Source organism: Podarcis raffonei, chromosome 13 (assembly GCF_027172205.1).
Source record: "Podarcis raffonei isolate rPodRaf1 chromosome 13, rPodRaf1.pri, whole genome shotgun sequence".
NCBI classification, from domain to species: Eukaryota; Metazoa; Chordata; class Lepidosauria; order Squamata; family Lacertidae; genus Podarcis; species Podarcis raffonei.
In genome coordinates, this window is record NC_070614.1 from 28405253 (window position 1) to 28423619 (window position 18367).

The following is an 18367-nucleotide window of genomic DNA, read 5'->3' on the forward strand; positions in this document are numbered from 1 at the left end:
GAAGAGGAGTGCGGGGGGAGCGCACCGCCCCCGGCAGCGCAATCACGGCAGGGTGCCATCGCGGCTGCCCCCCCCACGCTGAGCACCATGCCCCCACAGGCGGTGAGCCACGCCCCCGCCTGCTCTCCGCCCCCTGATGCCGGAGCATGAAGCTCCACCACTGCCCAGACGTCCTCCTGAGCTTGAAGAAGGGGCAGGGAAATATCCTCACAATCATTTATGAGGGTTTGTGTTATGTACTGAGTTGAATAGGATCCAAACTGCAGCAGTCTGATTGGTCCTAGAACAATAGGATCCAAAAGGCAGCAGTCTGATTGGTCCTAGAACAATAGGATTCAGAATGCAGCAGTCTGATTGGTCCTAGAACAATGCAGCAGTATGATTGGTTGGCAGGAACTACCCAATCATGCTCCAGATAGAAGTGAATCCACAACCTGATTGGCTTACAGTAGAATTCCGGAATTAGCCAATCATGTGCAGCCCATTGTGTAAATAATGTATATAAAGCAGATACTTTGAGGGGACTTTCATTCATTCCTCCTCACCACTATGAGCTGAATAAAGAGCATGAAATCACTTCGCGACTCTGAGTATATTTCACTGGCGACGAGGATGGGATCCCGCTGAGCTGACTGCCACACACAGCACCGCAGCACCGCCACCTGCCGCACCGCTGCCTCGCACCGTGTATCCAGGCTTCAGCTCCGGGACACAAGGAACTCAGAATGGCAACCGACAACAGCTTCTCGCCATTCAACCCAGCATCTGGAGACTGGGAAGCGTACGCCTCCCGTTTCACCTTCCTCCTAGAAGCCAAAGGGGTCACCGACGAAGAAGACGCCAAGAAGAGGGCGATATTCTTCAGCGTCTGCGGAGAGGAGACGTTTGAAATCGCCCGGGCTCTCCTTGCGCCTGAAGACGTCGCTACTGTTCCATACAAAACAATAATGGAACAGCTGAAGGGGCACTTTTCGCCGCAGCCCTCAGTGGTGGCTCGTCAAAATGCCTTCTACGCAAAGCGGCAAGCCCCTGGGGAAACCATAACTGGGTTTGTGACCTCTCTCCGCCAAGCCGCCCGGTTCTGCAACTTCTCAGAGCTGGAGAACATGCTTCGTGACCGCCTCGTCGGTGGCCTGAAGGATGAGAAGCTGCAACGACGCCTCTACGCTAAGAAGGACCTAACGTTCCAGGTCGCTCTGGAGGAGGCCCTGGCAACGGAAGCTGCCGAGAGGTCGACACAAGAGGCACGGCCGAGCCAGCTGTCCCAACCGAGGGTCCACCACGAAGACCTCACCGACGACTCAGGATCCGACAGGGAGGAGGTGCACCGAGTACAGCAGCGCACTCAAGCAGCCCACATACCACAGCTGCCTCGACGAGAAGGAGGGAACTGCGCAAGCTGTGGAGAAAGTCACGAGAGGAGGACCTGCCGTTTCCGCAACGCAGAGTGCAGGCAGTGCAGAAAATTGGGACACATCGTCCGGGTGTGTCGGGCTCGGCCCACCCGACGCCAGGCACCAGATGACCAATCCAAGAGCCCCAGGTCCCGGGGCCCAACGCACCAAGGCAACTCGACAGAGCTCACGGACTTCAAGGTATACCAGTTGCCCCACCCCAACGTAGAGAAAATTTATGTTGACGTACAGATAGAGGGGGCCCCATGCCGCATGGAGCTTGACACGGGTTCAACTCTATCCATAATCTCGGCAAGGACCTTAAGGAAACTGTGTCCTACTGGGGGTCCCAAACTCAGGCCGGCCCCATTCACCCTCCGGGACTTCCAAAAACGTAAGGTCCCCACAATGGGGGTGGGGACCTTCAGGGTGCAATACCGAGGGCGGACGCAGCAACTGGACTTGCTTGTGGTCAAGGGCCCCTACATTAGCTTACTGGGATTGGCATGGTTTGGACCACTGGGGCTAGCCGTCACCGGGGTGAACCACACTAGCTTACAAGTGGACGTGGACGCCATATGCAAGGAATTTCCGGGGGTTTTCGATGGGAAATTGGGACAGTATACGGGCCCAGGGGTAGTAAGAATGAAGGCCCTTGCCAGGAGTTATGTGTGGTGGCCGGGGATCGACGGAGAGATAGAGGCCTGGGTCAAACACTGCCAGGCCTGCCAAGAATCCCGCCCAGATCCCCCAAGGGCCCCAGTCCAGTCCTGGGAGTCCGCCCGAGCACCATGGTCACGCCTGCATGTGGACTTCGCTGGCCCCTTTCAGGGGAAAACATTCTTCATAGTGGTGGACTCCTACACCAAATGGCTGGAAGTCGCACTGGTACCGCCCACTTCTACGTCTGCAGCCATCCGGGTACTACGCAGGCTGTTTGCAACCCACGGGCTCCCTGACACTCTCGTCTCAGACAACGGGACTGCATTTACGTCAGGAGAATTCCAAACCTTCACAGCGCAGAACGCCATCCGCCACATCCGTTCGGCGCCATTCCATCCTGCCACCAATGGCCAAGCAGAACGCATGGTGCGGACCACCAAGGACACCCTTCGCCGCATGACGCAAGGGGATTGGGAGTACCGCCTTGCCACATTCCTTCTAGCACAGCACAGCACCCCCAGCTCAACAACTGGCCGGAGCCCCGCAGAACTACTAATGGGTCGGCGCCTTGCAATCAGATTGGACCGCATTCACCCCGATAGAGCTCAGGATGAGGTAGTGGTGGGGGAAGGCAGGAACCCCCGGACCTTCGAGGCCCAGGACCCAGTGTACGCAAAGAATTTTGGGGCAGGCCCAGCATGGGTACCCGCCACAGTCACCAGGGTCACTGGCCCCGTGTCGTACGAGGTGCTAACAGATGGGGGGCAATGCTGGCGCCGCCACTGCGACCAGATACGGCGACGATTCCCGGGAGAAAACCAGGAGGAGGAAAGGTCAGAGGAGTCCCAAGGGAACAGAGGGGCAGTGAGGCCCATAGAGCAGGAGGGGCCAGCAGGAGAGGCAGAATCAGTAAATACAGAGAGGACCTGCGAGGCCGAAAGGACACCGGAACCAGAACCACGACTGAGCGAGCCGGTTGCGCCAGACCAAATAGCCCCATCACAGCCAGCATCCTTGGAACACGAGCCAGAACCTGAACCCCGGACCAGGGAACACCCCAGGCCGCAACGCACACGTAGGCCGCCAGCGTACCTCGAGGACTATGAATGCGACCTCCTGGGCAGGACTGGAACTTAGAGGGGAGGGGTGTTATGTACTGAGTTGAATAGGATCCAAACTGCAGCAGTCTGATTGGTCCTAGAACAATAGGATCCAAAAGGCAGCAGTCTGATTGGTCCTAGAACAATAGGATTCAGAATGCAGCAGTCTGATTGGTCCTAGAACAATGCAGCAGTATGATTGGTTGGCAGGAACTACCCAATCATGCTCCAGATAGAAGTGAATCCACAACCTGATTGGCTTACAGTAGAATTCCGGAATTAGCCAATCATGTGCAGCCCATTGTGTAAATAATGTATATAAAGCAGATACTTTGAGGGGACTTTCATTCATTCCTCCTCACCACTATGAGCTGAATAAAGAGCATGAAATCACTTCGCGACTCTGAGTATATTTCAGTTTGGAAGCTCAACACTACAGAGACAATACCTTTCCCAGCTAGGGCTGGGCCTCATCTGCCCCATCTTGTGTGGGGTGTTGAGCCTACTGAATATTGCCTCCCAACCTCTGATAGTTTCACATGTATCAGTTGCCTGTGAACGAAACCAGTAATAAAGTATTTATTAATTTTAATTATTTACTGGATGCTTGCTTGTCCGAGGTCCTAGACATCAAACTTTTCTCCTTCCCTCCCTGCCCCTTCTTTCTTGGTTCCTTCCCTTCCCCTCATTTATTTCCCCCTTTGTCCAGTCACCCTGATGAGTCTGCTTCAGTGGGGACTCTTCTGCCTGGGCGGCTGGACAGAACTGATGGCCAGGACTCAGGACAGCCGCTTCTGCAAGAATATCACCAGATTGAGATGAAGACCTTCCCTGCTGACTCAGAGCAGGTAAGAGAACTTTCAGTCAGTGGGTTTAGGAGATGGAGAAGACCAATCTTGTGAACTCAACTCCAGGAACTCTGGGACTTGAACCAGAATGGAGTCACACTGGGTTAAGGCTGGGACCAATTTGTGATCAGTCCTTGGAGCCCTCTTCAGGTATAGAAGGGCACTTACAACCTACTGTTCATTTGTAAATCAAAAGCCTTTCATTTCGTATGCCTGTTTGGCACCATAAGATACTGATGCTCTGTCCTCCGAAGAATGCATGCAGATTAATAAGAGCACCTTTACTCAGAAGTAAGCCCCACTGAGTTCAATGGGATTTTCTCCCTGCGAAGTATACTTAGAGTTGCAGCCTGAATCTGCAAAAGTTGTCCTTTTAAAAAATAAAATTAAATAAAATTTATTAGAATTTGGAAATAGGAATACAAAAATTGATATCAAATATATTTTTTATCAAAGCTAAAAAGCTAATCTAAATAAAAAGACGGACCAGGAAGGGAAAGAGAGAAAGAGATAGAAAGACAGATGAAGAAAAGAGGAAAAGGAAAAGAAAGAATATATATCTGTCAGCTATATATAAAAATTATTCAACACATCCACTTCAAGATAACACCCAACAAATCTACTTTTTATAAACCAAATTATCTTCCATCTTCAAACCCAAAAGTCATGAGTGCATTTTCTTTTCCACACAAAAAGGCTATAAGAAGTTTCCAATCTTTAGTAATTGTTGGCAATGACTTTTCCCCTTATTAACATGGCAACTTCGCCATATCAGCTAAATCCAGTAATTTTGACAACAGTTCCTCCATTGTAGGTAATTATGAGTCTTTCCATCTTTGTGCATATAAACGTCTCACTGCTGTAATCATATATTGAAAATGAAGTTCCATAGCCTTTTTCTAATTATATATTCGCAAGTCCCAAAAAGGAAACGTTGCCATGTTTTAGGGAAGGGTGAGTGCAAATATATATGCATTCTGAAAGCAGATTTCTGTTCCAATGGTCAATGCTTGCATTTATTTTAAAGAAAAACTAGTACAATATTTAAAAACAACAATAACCCAAGACCCCCACCAAACAAAGCAGAACTTCATATATACATGTTAGATTTGGAGTTGACATTCATGTGCTGAGACCAGAGGAATAAATGACTGAAAATTCTAATTCATTCATAAAAATGAAAACATCGTATTCTCAGAATCCCCCATTCTGAGGGCAGCAACAGAACACATACTGTGAAATGAACTTGGGCTGTGTCAACCTGCCTCATGACCTTGGAGGTTAACTGCTTGCTTCTCTTGTTGCAGGAAGGCTCAAGCGGTGGTATTAAGAAGCCACTGGCAGATAAGATCCCACCTGATGCAGAAGCGACACTGGTCCTGGTTGGTAAGTACTTTTAACATGTGCAATGACGAGAGATCGTGGCAGCCATTTTGGGTGCCATGCTCTCGCTCTGCACTCTCACTCCCCAAAAGTGCTTTGGGGGGGGCTGCAATCTTGTGCAACCACGAGCAATGCACATTTGGGGGCATCACCTGAGATTGCAAAAAAGCACTAGGGAGGCAAGATCATGATGCGGGTCATGTAACTCATCCAGGAGCACATCTTGAAAGATGCATGTCCTGGTTTTTGACCTGAAAAAGTTGGGCAGTATGGATTGTGTGACTGCTCCGATACCATCAAGAACACAAATAATAAAGAATACCTAATAAACAGGATGTCTGGAGGGCTCCTTTCTCAAAGGTCTCCAGATATTGGAAGAGAAACGAAGGAACATTGAATGGGACCCAGGGCCTCAGTAGTCTGTGTTAGAGCTACCCTATTTAACCACAAAAGACTAGCGAAAGCATTTCTCTGCTCCCAGCTCCACCTTCCTTCTTCCTTTCTTTTCTCTTCCTTTTTTTTTAAATAAAAAAAATTAACCAAATTTAAAATCACAAAAAAAAAATTAACCAGATTTATAATGTCTGTCCAGCATAGCCTTAGACATTTTGGGGTTTGAGATGGAAAATCCAAAAAAGATGCTCCCTACGGTTACTACAAATATATTAATTTTTTTAAAAACAACAACAACAACAACAACAGACAACTTGCTGGAGTTTAAAATTGCCACAAATTTGCCCCTCCACCCTACATAATGGTAGAGCCAGTCCTGATTCAAGCCAACATGGGATATAACTTTTTCCTTTTACAAGATGTATGCTAATCTAGCAAGTTTGGGAGGAAGGAAGTATGTTCTGGTTCTTGCTTGTCTTGTGTGTTTTGTCAGGGGGAGCCATGTTTCTCCCTGGCAAAGACGCTGCTTCGCTTCTCTATCTGGCTTAGCCAAACTCATTTGCAGACTTTGCTCACTTTACTGTCTCTCGTTTTCTTCCCGTGTCCCTATTCTCTTCCATTCCACCTCCCTTTGCCTCTGCCTGGATCCCTTCCTTTCCTGCACATGGTTTGTGTTTCTTTTTCTTTCTGTTTCTGTGCTAAGCCCCCTAAATGATGCCCCATACCCATCCATCCTCCCTTCAGGCCGTGCCAGCATTGTGGACCATCCCACTCTAGCCTTTGTGCGCTTGAAGGATGCTGTAGAACTGGACCATGTTCTGGAGGTTCCTGTGCCTGTCCGATTCCTTTTTGTGGTTCTGGGCCCAGATTCCCCTCACGCCAACTACTACCATGAGATTGGGAGAGCCATCTCAACAATGATGTCCGAAAGGGTAAGTTGGAACCCTCCATGGCTTCAACTTGCCCAAGAAAGTACAGTGGTACCTCGGGTTACAGGCGCTTCAGGTTACTGACTCCACTAACCCAGAAATAGTACCTCGGGTTAAGAACTTTACCTCAGGATGAGAACAGAAATCGCGCGGCAGTGGCAGCAGCGGGAGGCCCCATTAGCTAAAGTGGTACCTCAGGTTAAGAACGGACCTCCAGAACAAATTAAGTTCTTAACCTGAGGCACCACTGTAGTTGGAATTTCCTTTCATGGAAGGAAGGATTGTCTAGGTTAGGCATGGGGAACTTGTTGCTTTCCAGGTGTTGTTTTCCATCACCTCTGACCATTTTGCCATGCTTGCTGAGGCTGGTAGTTCAGCAACATCAGGGCCACAGGCTTTTCCCATCCCTGTTTTATGATCTAGGATTTCCCTGCATCTGCTCATTCACCTGAGTATGGTAGACAGAAGCACGCTGGAAAGGGTGGACCTCATACTTATGTTGCAAGCTTAACTTAACTCTTCTGGAAAAACAGGAGCTAAAAGTGTTAAATGTAGCATGTTAAATTAAACAATGTGGACCTGGCCATGTGCCACAAGCCATGTCATCATTCTGGACACAGGAAGATCCTGTGGAAATTCACCCCAGGAACTGCCCCTTTTACAAACCCTCCCAAGCACAACATTTGGCTCCCTGAGTCTCCATGTTTTTCCTTCTTCCCTGACTAGGTGTTCCGCCTTGACTCCTACATGGCAGGAAGTAGGCAAGACTTGCTGAAGAGCCTGGATGCATACCTGGACTGTTGCATCGTCATCCCGCCCTCTCATACCCAAAGTGAAACGCTCCTTAAGTCGTTGTTCCCAGTGCAGAAGGAGCTCCTGCGAAAAAGGTACCGGCCGGAGGAGAGGACGGAGCCCACTAAACAGCTTGGTATGTATGAATCACTGTGGGGTGATCTGCAAGGAACTTTGCCTGATCGCTACCAAGCATACCTAGGGAACCTAGGAAGCTGCCTTAGGCTGAATCAGATGATTCTCTCATCTAGCTCAATATTGCTTCCACTAAGGGCCCATCCATACTTACGTTTTGCCCTCACTTTCTAAGCACAGGTTTGTGCTTTCCTGGTCCATGTCCAAGCGCTCCCCCACCTCCACTGCTTTCCCCAGGAAAACCTGCTCTTTGATGCGGAATTGGAACAAACAGCAACTCAGGTTTTCAGTGGAATTGTTGTCTGCGGTAAAGAGAGGGTTTTCATAGGGAAAGCACCGGGGCAAAACAAAGCACTTGGACACGGAGATTCAAAGTGCAGACATGCAAATAATAATAATAAAAATAGTAATAATAATAATTTTACCCTGCCCATCTGACTGGGTTACCCCATTCACTCTTGGCAGCTTCCAACATATATAAAAACATAATAAAGCATAAAACTTTAAAAGCCTAGAAATGCGATCCAAAAAGGGGTCTGGATGAGCCCTTAGTGGAAGTGGCCCTCCAGGATATCAGATAGGTCTCCTAGCCTTACCTGGAGTTGCCGAAGATTTAGCCTAGACCCTTCTGCATGCTAAGCAAATGCGCTCTCCCTGAGCTATGGTACTTCTCAGATGTTGTATATTTGTATATCACATAGAGTTTAAAATATTAAGTAGATTAGCGCTGATGAAAAACACTATGAACATGCTCAGTGACACATGCCTCTTTGGGCTGTCACCAATGTTAGTCTCACTCACAGTAGACCCGTTAATGTAAAGTTACTAAGTTAGGATCACTAATTTCACGGGGTCTACTCTGAGCAGGAATTAGTTGGCTACAACTCTATGTTCTTACCTCCCCCACCAGCCAAGCTTGATAGGTGAGCAGGGCCATCCAGCTTTCAATCACCTGATGTTACAATGACATCAGGTGACCTGTTATCACCCAAACAGTTTGAAATTAAGCCATGTGGGAGCAAATGCACCATTTGCAGCACTTTGAAACATACATATTTTTATACATGTATTTTTATTGATTTTCAGAAGTCATTTTGCATGCAGGTTTGACTAATGTACACATTAAAACAACTGCTAATAGAGTGCATTTTTAATAGTATTTTTACTAATATATTCATTTTTATGCATACTTTCCCTTGATGTATGCATTTTTGTAAACATTGCTTGGTTGTAGAACTGCATCGCAAATTTCAGGTAAGTGAGAATTTCAGAGGATGGCTATGTTTTGGTTCTCACATTGCTTTGGAACCTGAATTTGATGGATTCAGCTTTAAACAAGAACCAAAGAGAATTCTTCCTCCATCCCTGCAGCTGCCCCACACCTAATGTCATAGATAATGTCAGGTGTAGGGCAGGTGTGTGTAGCTTTGCCAAACCTCCTCACAGTCCAAATGTGGAGACCTGTTGTGGGGTTCCTCACCGCTGCCTTAAGCGCTTCCCACAAGATTTGGGATGAAACTCATGAGCTCCACATAACGCAAAACCTATGTTCGCAAAAAACGAGGCTTACAGCCCTTTTGAGGCCCCCAGTAAAACATCAGTCCTCTTTTCCCTTCATTCATTCAGCCTTGTCATTCCCTGTGTTCTTCTGTCTCATACAGAGCAAGAATTGCAGGACCAAGCCTTCAAGACCCCAGAAAAGGATGACGACGACCCTTTGAGCAGGACTGGCAGGCCTTTCGGAGGGCTGGTGAGGGACATAAAACGCCGGTACCCCAAGTACCTCAGTGACATCACGGACGCTCTCAATGCTCAGTCTCTGGCTGCCGTCATCTTTATCTACTTCGCTGCCCTTTCTCCTGCCATTACCTTTGGAGGCCTTCTGGGTAAGGGAGCTGGGGCTGCTCGCTGCACCCTGACAAGTAATCACAAACTGGTTATCAGTGGGGAAGTATTGTTATGAAAATGAGGGAAATATTGCATCAAACTGGAGTTCCCAGCAGCTCAGCACCACTTCCCCTCTTGAGTTTCTGCTGGACAAAACAGGACGGGAAGTAGAATGACATAAAGTTTCCTAGCAGGTTGGGCTATGATGGTTTGTTTGCTTTCTTCACATCCTTCTCATATGTAGGTGGAGCATGGCAGGGGCGAACAAAGGCTGACCAACACCGAGGGTGTGGCAAACCACCAGCTGCGCACACATTGCGCCGCTACGTACGACGCATGCATAAAACACCGGGCATGTGTTGTACGTAGTGGTTTGCCACTGGCACCACCTAAGCGCCATACGGACAGTGGTAGGATCCTCTGCTCGTGGCTGCAGCAGCGGCAGAGGGATCCTCTGGCTGTAGCGGCGAGGGAGGGATCCCACCGCCATCTGTTCAGCGCTCAGGCAGTGCCGACAGCAAACCGCTATGTACAGCACATGTGCGGCGTCGCTACGTACAGCGCATGCATGCAACACCATGCATGCGTTGTACGTAGCGGTTTGCCGCCGGTGCCGCTCGAACGCCCTACAGATGGTGGTGGGATCCTCTGCTCGCTGCTGCAGCTACAAACGGAGGATCCTCCACATGCGGCTGTGGTGGTGCGATGGCTGCTCACGCCGCTGCGCCCAGGGGTGGTGGGGTGAGCACCCCATGGGGTGCCTTCTTGTCACTCCTACAGACATGGCACCAGGGGGCGCCATCCACCCCCCTTGTGACGCCACTGGGACATGGCCACATGAACAACAGCTAGAAAATTATGCCAGAAAAACCCTATTAGAGGCTACTTCCATGTCTTGCTTGCTGACTGATTTGCTTATAGAACAGTTTTATACCACTATTCCCATAAGCAATGCTCCAACGTAGCTTACATGTAAAGTAAATAGTTATAAAAGCAATTTAAAGCACAAAAACATCTGTATCACCTTTGGGTCGCAGGCACTCCTATGCTACTGATCTTCAACTATGTGAAATTTATTTTTTGACATTTATTTTATTCTTTTAATGGCTGGATGCTGGTAAACTAAAAGACCTTGGTGACATCTCCTCCAGCCAGGGGATCGGGGAAGAATAAGAAAGATATACTCTGGCACACCTTCCGGAAAGATCTCTAGCTTACATTACAAAGCAGATACTTAATAGACCTGGTTATTTACTTAGCAAGGAAAATAGTTTGACCATTTTAGCAGTCACCCCCTCCCTGGTTGTTGTTTCTTTTGCAGAATCCTGTCTTACAGCTATAAAATCACAGGATTGGAGGGGACCCTGAAAACCAAGGCCACCCACAACCCCAAACTCATTACAGTAATTAAGGCTGGGGATTTTTGCTCATGGTGTGCCTCCACTCATGTCACTTTCAGCTTCGACAAGCAGGCTTTTGTTCTGTTTTATCAACAGCAAGACAAAAGAAATAAGGATGCGCCTTGAGAAGTTAAACTTCTCTTAAGAAGAAGCATTGTCCATCTCCAGTTCAAAAATTTTCAGCCCTCTTACTGATGTGCCAGTTAGATCTCTTAAGTTTCTTAAAGCAGGAAACACCCCAGGTTTCTTCTTTCTTGCCTATAATCTGCTGTTGCTTCCAGGTGAGAAGACTGAGAAGCAGATGGGAGTATCTGAGCTTCTGATCTCCACAGCAGTCCAGGGCGTCATCTTCTGCTTGCTTGGAGCTCAACCTTTGCTTGTGATTGGCTTTTCTGGCCCCCTTCTGGTCTTTGAAGAAGCCTTTTATGGGGTAGGTATCCTGCTATAAATAACATCCCTGTTGAATGATTACTTGTTTCAACACACTGAAAAGCTTCTTTAAACTTATGCAGTCCTCAGATCCACCCTGCCAATCAATGGAGATCACCTGTCCATTCAATGGTTACCATAAGATGTAGTGAGGACCACTACAGTAGTTTACATTGCTTTTAAAACAGGCGAATTCGAAATGGAGGACAGTTCTATTATTCATGGTCATTAGCTGTTCCATGAAATGGAACTTCCATGTTTGCAGGCAGTATATCTCTCATTACCAAGAACAGCATAGAACCCTAACCACTTTCCAGGTGGTTCTAGCTGATCACAGATGGAGACAGAATGCTAGATTAGGCAGCTTTTGATCCAGTAAAACCATTCTGCCTGAGTGTTTGCAGGTATATTTCCATAACCCTAAGACGGGGTGGGGAGCATCTTGCCCTCCAGATGTTGTTGGACTTCTTAGCCAACATGACCAATGATCAGGGATGGATGGGAGCTGGGAGTCTAAAAACATTCACATTCCTATCATAAATGGTAGAAACTTGCTTCCTTTTAAAAGAACAAAGCTCAGATTCTTAAGATGTTGAACCTCACATGTACCAAACTCTGCTTGCTTGTTGTGACCAGAAGCACCTGTGCACTATACAGTGGTACCTCGGGTTACATATGCTTCAGGTTACATACACTTTAGGGTACAGAGTCTGCTAACCCAGAAATAGTGCTTCAGGTTAAGCACTTTGCTTCAGGATGAGAACAGAAATTGTGCTCTGGCGGTGCGGCGGCAGCAGGAGGCCTCATTAGCTAAAGTGGTGCTTCAGGTTAAGAACAGTTTCAGGTTAAGAACGGACCTCCAGAACGAATTAAGTACTTAACCCAAGGTACCACTGTACACAGACCTGGCTATAAATGTCTATGCAGGTTTCACAGGAGGAACGGGCTACAAGATTTCAGCATGGCCCGTGTAGTGTATCACAAGAAGGGCCAATACTCTACATTCTGGATAGCTGTTTAATTCCAGAGCAAGTTCAGCTGAGGGGGAAAGAACCATCAACATCTCACTAGCTTCTCCGTTGGTTTCCTCTCTGCACCCCACCCGTTTCTCTCTACACAGTTTTGTCAGAGTTTAAAGATTGCGTACCATCCGGGGAGAGTTTGGATCGGCCTTTGGCTTATAATATTGGTATTGGTGGTGGTGGCTTTTGAGGGCAGCTTCCTGGTCCGTTACATCTCCCGCTACACCCAGGAGATCTTCTCCTTCCTCATCTCCCTCATCTTCATCTACGAGACTTTCTTCAAACTCTACAAGGTAACATGGCTTATATTTCATTCTCCCTCCCTTCCTTTGCTTTTGTGAGGGAGCAGCTTTGCTGGCACAAGGAACAGGCTGCTTCATGGCCACAGGGTTCCTCAAGACCCGTGAGGCAGGGCTGAAAGTTGGTCCGTCATGGCCGTGTTTGAGCACTGAGCTGTACATAGTACCTATTTTCCATTGTCTCATGTGTGGCTTGGCTTCCTTTGTGCTTGAATGCTGGATCCTGAGAGATTTGGGGCCCATCCACATTATCATTTGTCCAAGAGGCATTATTATTATTATTATTATTATTATTATTATTATTATTACTACTACTACTACTACTACTACTACTACGTGGATAGATGGAGTCCCCCTAACCCCAGGCAACCCTCGAGCAGAATAATGACTCAAGAAAATGCACTATGGGATTAAAATTGCCACAACTTTATTAGGTTTCAGATGTAGGGAGACCTTGGCTCAGGCATTGGGCATTTATCCTTCCCAGTCCCCAGCCGGGGATCTGGGAGACATCAGGGTTATCCAGAATGTGTGGGGATTGGGCTGGCTCTGGAGAATATATGTTCAGGCAGAAAGCCCGCCCCCCGTTTCGCCGCCATTGCAGGGGAGAGCAATGACAACCTCTTGGCATATGGCCAATGCCTCCTCTCAATTTCAATTCAATTCAAAATCCTTTATTAGGCATATCACACCTCACATTAACAAACAAACATCATATACAGACTGTATAAAATACGGGCTCAGCGAACACAATTTATCCCAGAATGCCTCCTCTCAAAACGACCCCTTTAACGGGGAACCCTGGGATCACCACCACATGGGGGGGGTGAGTCACTGCTTCACGCCCCCCCCCCATTTAGGAAGATAGACTAAAGGATTCTGCCCAAGGCCTGAAACCGCCACCCGAGGCCACAAAATCGCAGTCTTGACGCCAAAACTACCTACACCTGAAAAGGCCCTTTGCCATCCAACATCCATTCCAAAAGGCCATGCCTAATGTCGCTTAGTCAATTTCAGCTCTGTGACCAGAAATCACAGGGTAAATGGAAGTGTGGCTGGGCTCTTGGTCTTGAGTTCTGAGCATGAAAAATGACCCGTCTTCAGACTTTTCATGTTGTCTTCAGGCAGACCGCAACATACAGTTAAAGCACACGACTACCCTCAAAAAAAATCCTGGAAACTGTAAATTGTATGGTCCAGAGCTTGGAGTTTTAGCTCTGTGACTGAGGAAACTACTTCCTCCCAAAGGAGCACAGGGAAGCTCAGGCCCAAACTGTATGTTACAAGGAACACACAGCATTTTCCTTACAATGTTTTGTTAAAGACACATGGTATGCGTGTAAGAATGTAAGAGATGTTTATGAAGCTGCCATCTAGTGGCCAAAAGTGTTTCTTGAGGAAAAAATTGGAACTGAGCATGCCTATGGCCTTTGGGAGTGGTTCCAAGATGGATGTCAAACTAAAAACTATATAACAGAAACAAAGATATTAAACCAGTTATTGTTCATTATAACTCTCACAGCTTGCTCGGTTTCTGCCTGCCTCACTCCATTTCAGAGCTTGATGGTGTCATGCTGCTTCTTTAATTAACCATTGTCTCGGAGGCAATATGTGAAGAACGGCAGCTGTGTTTCATGTTAGTCATTTGCACCTCAAGCATCTTTCTCAGTGTTCTCCATCCCATTGTTTTGGGTCATCAGGTGAGCAAGAGACAGGACTTCGAGGTTCTCAGATCTTATCCCCACAAGCTTTTTTTGAACCAAAGTTGCAAGGGTTTTTTTATCGCAAATATACAGTCATTTGCGTGTTTGTTCCCTGTGGCAACCAGCCCTGCCACATTTATTCCCATTTTACAGATGGAAAAACCAAGACAGGGAGGCACAAGACTTTATCCAAAGCCACCCACTAAGTCCATAAGCGAACAGTGTATCTCCCACATGCATTAATATGTGCTCTGTTAATCTCAATTGATGTTCCCTGTGTATTATTGCATTTCTACTACTGAGATGTGTCCTTTTGTCTCAGCTTGTTACACCGTTTCCCCCCCCTCCTCCACTGCCCCCAAATCTTTGACCATGCATAACTACATATTATGATGACGGTGACACCTACTACAGTCTCCACCTTCTGAAATCCACTAGAATTGCTATAGGTAGCCCCTCCTCTCCCTCTGCCCCTCCCTGGTAACAATTTGGCCACAGGAAGCGAGGCTGTCATGACATGGTTTCCATAGAAACTGAAGAGCAAAAGCAAGAAAGGAAAGATTGAAAACATCATGTCAGAAGAAAGGAGAATGAAATGGAGCTCTTGCAAATGTTTAGAAATTAGACTAGGTGGACTAAGTGCATAGGAGACGAGCCTTTTGGAGACAGATGTTTGAAGGATAAGCAGCAGAAATGTGGGGCAAGGGCCTAAGAACAGGGGCAGAGGTTTCAACCTTGAGTCCCTGTTAGCATTGTGGTCTGCACAATATATATTTGTTACTTATTTTATTGACTAAATTTGTATGCCTCCCTTCATCCAAAGATCACAGGGCGGTTCACAACATAAACTAGGCCTGATCTATGTTTGCAGCGGAGCGAAGGGCTAGAGATGTGAGGTAGCAGAATTCGCGGTATGATTTCAGACTGAAGGTGGAGGGACACTTCTTTCTTTCTTTTACACGATGGGGATTCAAAATGGTACCCCACTGCCTGTATTCTAAAATGGTGCAGTCAACTCTATCACCTCCCTCTGCTTCATACGTAGACCAGGTCTAAGACTTACTTGTGTGCTGCGGGAGAAAGGGTAGGAATTATTTTGTTGCATGTAACAACATGATTTGGGTGGTGGTGTGGGCACGTGTGCTAATTTTAGTTGGCTGTGTTGTATGGCGTCTTAAGTCCTTCCCACTGTCCATTCCACATTCTAACACATCTTCCCTCTTACAGATTTTTGAGAAATTCCCTCTGCAGCCAGCCTACAACAACACTGTTCTAAATGGGGATCCAGACTATCCTGTACCCAACACAGCCCTGCTTGCCCTTATCCTCATGGCAGGAACGTTTTTCATCGCCTTTTTCTTGCGCCAATTCAAGAACAGCAGTTTCTTTCCTGGCAAGGTAAATCCTACATTGCACGAGTGAAGTAGGACTTTGGCATGTTTGGGGATTTTGGAAGGGGACGGCTTAAGTCTGTGCCTGCACTAACAAGTTCGTTCTATCTCTGTATAATGGCCAACCTACAACTGGATTTAAATAGCAAAGGGCAGACTTCAAACTGAAGCAACAAGACACTGGGAGAAGTATTTTGGTCAGCAAATTGGTTTAGAATAAATGGGGCTTCCTTAGCATTCCTACCACATTGTACCTGAAGTATTAAAAAGTAATAAACAGAGCTGCAATGTTTCATCAATTAGATTAATCAATTTATAATGTGCCAACTGATTGGAAAGCAGATTTTACATTTTTTGTTGTTATTTTTTATCACAAGTACTTATAAAAAGCAGATATGGCAGGTGCTATCTTTTAAGAAGCATTGCTTCTGATATTAGAGATAAGAAGGAAAGCCTCTTCTAATATACTTGCTGCAATAGATGCGTGCATCATCTAAAACCAAAATATACTTTTTTTTCATAAGGAAGTTGATGCATGTTTAATCCATTAATCGCCTCATCAACTAAGTTTTCTTTAATCATCATCACCATTTTATTATTTGTACCCCACCCATCTGACTGGGTTGCCCCCAGCCACTCTGGGTGGCTTCCAGCATATATAAAAACATAATAAAACATTAAAAACTCCCCTAACCAGGGTTGCCTTCAGATGCCTTCTAACGGTTGTATAGTCACTTATCTCCTTGACATCTGATGGAGGGACTTTGACAGGGTGGGCGTCACTGCCGAGAAGGCCCTCTGCCTGGTTTCCTGTTAACCTCACTTCTTGCCTCGCCGCCAGAAGGCCCTTGGAGTTATACTAAGCATAGAATTCAACATCTTAAAAACCTGTTTTGGTAAAAACCGAGCTCTGATGCTTCAGAGGCACATGTAAAAGTGTATGGGCAATAACTTCACAGAAGCCAAAAAGGAGAAAAAGCAGGATTTCAAGGAAACAGACAGGGTTTCCTCCACAGCCCTTTCATTCCAGTGACTAAGGGTACAATACTATGCACACTTACATGGGGATAATTCCCCCACGGAACCCAGTGAGATTTAACTTCCAGTTAAAAATGCATAACATTGTGCTGTAGCCTACCAAAGAAGTAGCATAAATTTTACCAATGTAAGCAAATGTGCTTAAAATGCAAAATGATGATGACGATGATGAATTCAATTTATATACTGCCCTTTATCAAATGATCCCAGGGCCGTATATAACATCAAAACACATTACAGAACATAAAAAGCACCAAAATAAAAAGCATGCTGACAGAACAGCCTAACATGACTTGCAGAATTTGGTGCAGCTGTGGTATGAAATTGTTTTGACTGCAGAATATGCACAGCCCAGTGTATCAGTCACAATATATGACTAAAGGGTTGCTGGTGCAGTTTCTGAGTTTGTCCCCCTTTTAAGCTGAGTCTAAACATTCCCTTATCAACATTGAGGTCTGTAAATCACCCAACAAAAACAGTCTCTGGCAGTATTACCCTTTTTTTTTAAGTTCCACACTTTGCATGTTTGAAGGGGAAGGTCCTATTTCTCATAATCAGATCAAAACTTTTAAAACTGAATTAGTTATATTTCCTTTGTCTCCAGGGTCAGTGTGGATGCCTGCCCTGGTAGCTGAGAACCTCTGTTCTATCTCATTTCCAAAGATTCAGCTGGTCTTATTCACCTCTCACCTCCAGCCCTATATTGCTGAATTAATGTGGTTCTTTCTTACTTCTTATTTTTTGACAGATCCGCCGTGTGATTGGTGACTTTGGTGTCCCTATTGCCATCTTCCTCATGGCATTGGTAGACTACTTTATTGAAACCACCTACAGTCAGGTGAGTAGCTGGTCACTATCAGTAACACCCTCTCCTTCCTTCTGTCTAAGTCCAGTGGATTACAGGTTTTTATATCCTTTCCAAGCAGAAAAAAATGAGCACTGGCTCACTTTCCTGTCTGGGGTTGTCAACCTAAAATAATGTGGCGCTTCCTGCACTGGGGGCCAACAGAACTAGAGTTCATCCGTATTCATTTTGCTTGTTTCCTCACAGAAACTGAAAGTCCCCAAAGGCCTTGATACCACCAAATCAGGAAGGAGCTGGTTTGTTCATCCACTTGGAGATGATGGGGCATTTCCCTGGTGGATGGCGCTCGCTTCCGTTGTGCCAGCCCTCTTGGTTTTCATCCTCATCTTCTTGGAGTCACAGATCACCACGTAAGGAATTTGGAGAGTGTATAGGAAAGAAAAGCAGCCAGAAGGGTCAAGTTTTGTATCTACTGCAGTGAGGGTGTTGCTAGGTACTTGGGACACGGGTGGTGCTGTGGTCTCTAAACCACTGGAGCCTCTTGGGCTTGCCGATCAGGTCAGCGGTTTGAATCCCCACGACAGGGTGAGCTCCCGTTGCTCTGCCCCAGCTCCTGCCAACCTAGCAGTTTGAAAGCACGCCAGTGCAAGTAGATAAATAGGTACTGCTGCAGTGGGAAGATAAACGGCGTTTCTGTGCGCTCTGGCTTCCATCACGGTGTTCCCTTGTGCCAGAAGCAGTTTAGTCATGCTGGCC

The 18367-nt window shown here is 46.7% G+C and overlaps 1 protein-coding gene across 2 annotated transcripts in view; it reads left to right on the top strand.

The window, feature by feature from the left end:
- Positions 1 to 18367, top strand: part of SLC4A1 (solute carrier family 4 member 1 (Diego blood group)) — a 50702-nt gene that overhangs the window by 25097 nt on the left and 7238 nt on the right. For both annotated transcript variants that reach the window (XM_053362716.1, XM_053362717.1), the window contains 10 exons: positions 3867 to 4005; positions 5313 to 5391; positions 6526 to 6713; positions 7437 to 7638; positions 9299 to 9523; positions 11206 to 11354; positions 12474 to 12668; positions 15605 to 15775; positions 17555 to 17644; positions 17858 to 18021. In XM_053362716.1, coding sequence (XP_053218691.1) covers positions 3867 to 4005; positions 5313 to 5391; positions 6526 to 6713; positions 7437 to 7638; positions 9299 to 9523; positions 11206 to 11354; positions 12474 to 12668; positions 15605 to 15775; positions 17555 to 17644; positions 17858 to 18021 — 1602 coding nt within the window. The remainder of the gene's footprint in view (positions 1 to 3866; positions 4006 to 5312; positions 5392 to 6525; positions 6714 to 7436; positions 7639 to 9298; positions 9524 to 11205; positions 11355 to 12473; positions 12669 to 15604; positions 15776 to 17554; positions 17645 to 17857; positions 18022 to 18367) is intronic.